This window comes from Bactrocera latifrons, unplaced genomic scaffold (assembly GCF_001853355.1).
Source record: "Bactrocera latifrons isolate USDA-ARS-PBARC rearing strain unplaced genomic scaffold, ASM185335v1 scaffold_216, whole genome shotgun sequence".
Classification (NCBI taxonomy): domain Eukaryota; kingdom Metazoa; phylum Arthropoda; class Insecta; order Diptera; family Tephritidae; genus Bactrocera; species Bactrocera latifrons.
Genome location: NW_017535697.1, coordinates 32121 through 36336, shown reverse-complemented (window position 1 = coordinate 36336; position 4216 = coordinate 32121). Strand labels below are relative to the sequence as shown.

The 4216-nt window shown below is 34.3% G+C and overlaps 1 protein-coding gene across 1 annotated transcript in view; it reads left to right on the top strand.

Annotated features, from left to right (window-relative positions):
- The first annotated feature begins 310 nt into the window (after window positions 1-310).
- The window catches only part of LOC108968440 (lipase 1), a 9605-nt gene continuing 5699 nt past the window's right edge, over window positions 311-4216 (top strand). The window contains exons 1-4 of the mRNA XM_018932485.1: window positions 311-343; window positions 1844-2021; window positions 2169-2380; window positions 2610-2759. Of these exons, the coding sequence (XP_018788030.1) occupies window positions 311-343; window positions 1844-2021; window positions 2169-2380; window positions 2610-2759 (573 nt within the window). The remainder of the gene's footprint in view (window positions 344-1843; window positions 2022-2168; window positions 2381-2609; window positions 2760-4216) is intronic.

Here is a 4216-nt window from a genome sequence, read left to right as displayed (position 1 = left end):
ATTTAGCGAGTTGTGAAATATGTACTTTAAAGTTTTTATGAGCATTGCTTCATATCACTTTTAAACACAAATCCCCTCTATACGATTCCTTGTATCTAATTACAGTTGGGTATCTTAACTTGAGGCTACCATAGTTATAGGACTTTATTTAATTGTATTTTGCGGTTGTAACAATTTTCCGATTACGCCCATCTGCACTAAAAACAATTTTTTATGCTCTCGCAACAAAGTTTTCTTAACATCCTGATGATAAGTACGAGATATGGCTGAAATCTGTACCTTCTCTGTATAATATATACATTAGGAACCAATGACGGTAGCGGTAGCGTTTTACACAAATACGGTACTTGAGCTGAGGTATCCCTTGTGGAAAAATTGTCGCGATCGCTATAACTTCTCAAGGTTCCTGATGTCGAACACGAAGAACTCAGTACCTAACCTCACCTAACCTAATTTTTCACCGAAAATATCTGTAAATCTCTCAGATAATTTCATGTAATTCAGAGGGCATCATTTTTAGCAATAAAGTTGCTAATAACGGTATTTATCGTCAGATATATGGTTACAAATACCAAAGTGATCAGGGTGACGAGTAGATTTGAAATCCGGATGTCTGTCTATCCGTCCGTGCAAGCTGTAACTTGAGTAAAAATTGAGATATCTTGATGAAACTTGCCATGCGAGAGTATAAAATGTTTGGTCACACCCGTACTTACCCCTTCCTTACTTGTTGGTGCTAATTTTGATTAAGATAATCCATTTTTACTCAAATTATCCCTTGGACAAATAGATACTTGGACAGGCAGACACTCGAATTTCAACTTATTTCGTCATTAATAACGGCCAGAGATCAGAGGGAGGTCCGTTGATTGGTTACTGTCCGCTTGTCCCAATCATTCGAAAATACAAAATTCAGTCAGCAGAAGTTTTACCCAGTATATGTATATTGCGATTTAAATTTTAAGATATACAAGTAGTACATAGCTTGAAAATTAGGGTGTAATTATAACTATAGCCATAAAAATTAAGCAAATGAGGTTCTCTCTAAATGTATAATACAAAAAAAAAAAGAAATAAATGAGTTAGATTAATTTATTGATATATTTATTATACTGTTTACTAAACAGAAAGTTTACCAGAACAGTAATTATCATTAGTAGATTATGCTGTTAGATGGTTCACTGAACGCTCAATCTCATTCTATACGTTGGTTCGTGGATGGAAAAACGTGGACGTTTTGTAGCATTTGCTGCTTGGTAGATTTTGTTAGATCTTCATTCACAATTGTCATAATAAAAATTGTGTAATTAAATTTCCAACATTAATGGAGAAGAAAAATTAAATCCCATATTCAACAGCCCAAGTATCGCATTACTTAATTATTTTTTGACCACGGGCACCTAAAGTACATTACTTGTTGCGGTTTTGAACAAAAGAAATCAATCTAATCTTTAGTACACAATTTTTTAAGCAGTTTGTAAAGAAGATGCTAACGCGTGGTTATAATTTTAAAACAATATTTTTCCAAACCTTACTACTACTAATTTATTACAAGGAAAATGAAAGGAAACATATTTCCTTTATTAATTTCACATTGGCATGTGCGCCGCATTTACAACTGCCTTTGCCTAAACCGTTATTGTGGACACAGTTCGGAAGGAATGACATTGTCGATGGGGAAAGATACGATAAGGAAACTGAGTGTCATTCTCAATGGACAACGGTAGGTTTAGTGATTAGGTACACATCTGCTCTGAATTTAGATTTGCAATTGACGTTTTTGTTTTTTTTTTTTTTTTTGTTGTGAACACATGTGTCATCACTTCTACTTCTATAAACAAAGGCGGATTGGCTGGTGAAACACAAATACGCCGTAGAAGTACACAATATCACCACGACTGACGGATATGAGCTTCTGTTGCATCGCATACCCAAACCAGGCAATCAGCCCATTTTGTTGGTACATGGTTTGTTGACATCATCACTCGCTTGGGTACTACTCGGCCCGGGAAAGAGTCTAGGTCAGTTAAATACTTTGTTTCGCACTGCTAAAAGTGGCGAATGTCATCCAAGTTGCACTATTTGCATTTACACTCATACTCACAAAATGCAAATCACATGCATATACACATTCGTTTAAGTTTCCACTTGTGTTCAAACAAACGTAGCCTTTCTGCTGGCCGACCGTAACTACGATGTTTGGCTTGCAAATTTTCGTGGCTCTCCATATGCGCGCAGTTCCTCGCAACTCGAAAGCAAAACGCTGGACTATTGGAGTTTCAGCTTCCATGAAATGGGTGCCTATGACCTTCCCGCCATAATGGATCACATTGAAAAAGCAACCTCTTTTCACAAGTTAATACTTATTGGACACTCACAGGTATAGTAATTGCGATTAGTTACAGTTCGGAATGTTGTTGTTGAGAATTTCTGCATATTTACTTACATGTGTTCTTAGCGTATTTTGATTTTTACAGCACTTATATTCTTAGCTTTTTTATTCGTGGTCTGCGTAAGCGCTTTGTGAAGTGTAAACGTTGTGTTGTTAACACTTCTAATCTGCATCCGAATTGTGTCTTCTTGTTTTCTTTTCTATTGCCTTCATTTAGGCGCTCAATGCATTTTTGGTTCTCTGTTCTGTTCACCCCGAATACAATGAGCGCATTTTGTTAATGCAAGCTTTAGCCCCAATTGTGCAGCTTCACGGTTTTGTGCGCTTCAAGACGGATGATGTCCGTCAGGTGATGCGTTATGTTAAGGTGAGTACTCGCCTCCTATTGTTTTACATAATAGTAATCAGAATGATAGTTAAGTATAATACTAAAACAAAAGTTATAAAACATCTCTTTGTAGAGAAATGTTAATATACAATAATATACATATTTAAATTGCTAATCAGCATATTTGATATAAGCAAAAATAAGTATAAAAGTCCACACTATTTTTTAATTTTTTTTTTTTATTTTATTTTTTTTTTATTTGACTTTAGTAATAAACACTTACATTTATAACAGTTTATCAATACTACTACATTTTATGTTTGCGCTGCACAAACATTGCTATAGATTTTCGCTGCCATGTACGCTGAACAAATTTCTACTGTATTTTTTTTTTTTTTTACATTCAGGGAAAAAAATTATTGGCAAATTTGGAAAAAATATCAGAAATGTTTATTGAATTCTTTTTGTGTAATACTTGAAAATTTATAAAGTCTTTGGCTAAATGGCTCGTTTCGATAATACATCATCAATATTGATTTCCCCTTTATACTCCTTAATGCGTAGCAGATCGGTAAGATATTGGTCAGAAAGCGTATTCCTTTGCTTATTTTGAGTTAATTTGAAATTGGAAAATTCCCCTTCATCAGTTTCAATAAAAAAATAATTTTCTTGCCATTCGCTTGAAAACATTTTAGAAATTGGAGGTGTTTCTGTCTGTGTACTAAATGCCGATTCTTTGTGTTGATCTAGCGTACGTGTTCAGCCGCTTTCGTGTGCGTGTGATATTTTTCGCAGTAGCAGAATTATCAGTCAAACATGCGTGTTTGGATTTTTATTGCGTTGTTATTAAATGAGCGCCACTGATGTATAATTACTTTAATTCCTCTGAAACGAGCGATAAGAACGTAATATTATGTATTTGTTTAACAGCTCAGTTTGAGTGCACCCAAAAATTTTATACCACTACTCTTGCTAGTTGTTAGATGTAAAGGGATGTCAAAATATTCTAGCTGTATGAAATTATATTATAACACAAGAAAAAATAGGAAAAAGCTCGGTTCAATTGAAGCTTCACCATCCTTCACAAGAAGAACTTGATGTTTGTAAAGCTGCTGTATGCAATAGTGGTCCGATATCGGCGGTTCCAAATTTCATATTGATACCTTAAAAACTGAGGGATCGCGTGTATACAAACAGATATGCAGACACTGTTAACCCTTTCGGGACGGAGTTTTATTTGAAAACCGGAAATAGTCTCAACAAAAATTTCTGCTCATACTGAAAGATTGGGCTAAAAAATTATGTCCTGTATACTCAGAAATCCTAAAATCGTCCTTTTATCCTGGGACATATAATCCCAATAAACATTTACTGTGGGATAAAAAATCCCAATAAGAGTTTTTGACGACTATTGTATATTTGAGAAATAAATAAAATCTTAGAAAAATAGCTATATTGTAATGAAATTTCATATTTATTTCAGTTATTATTAAGAT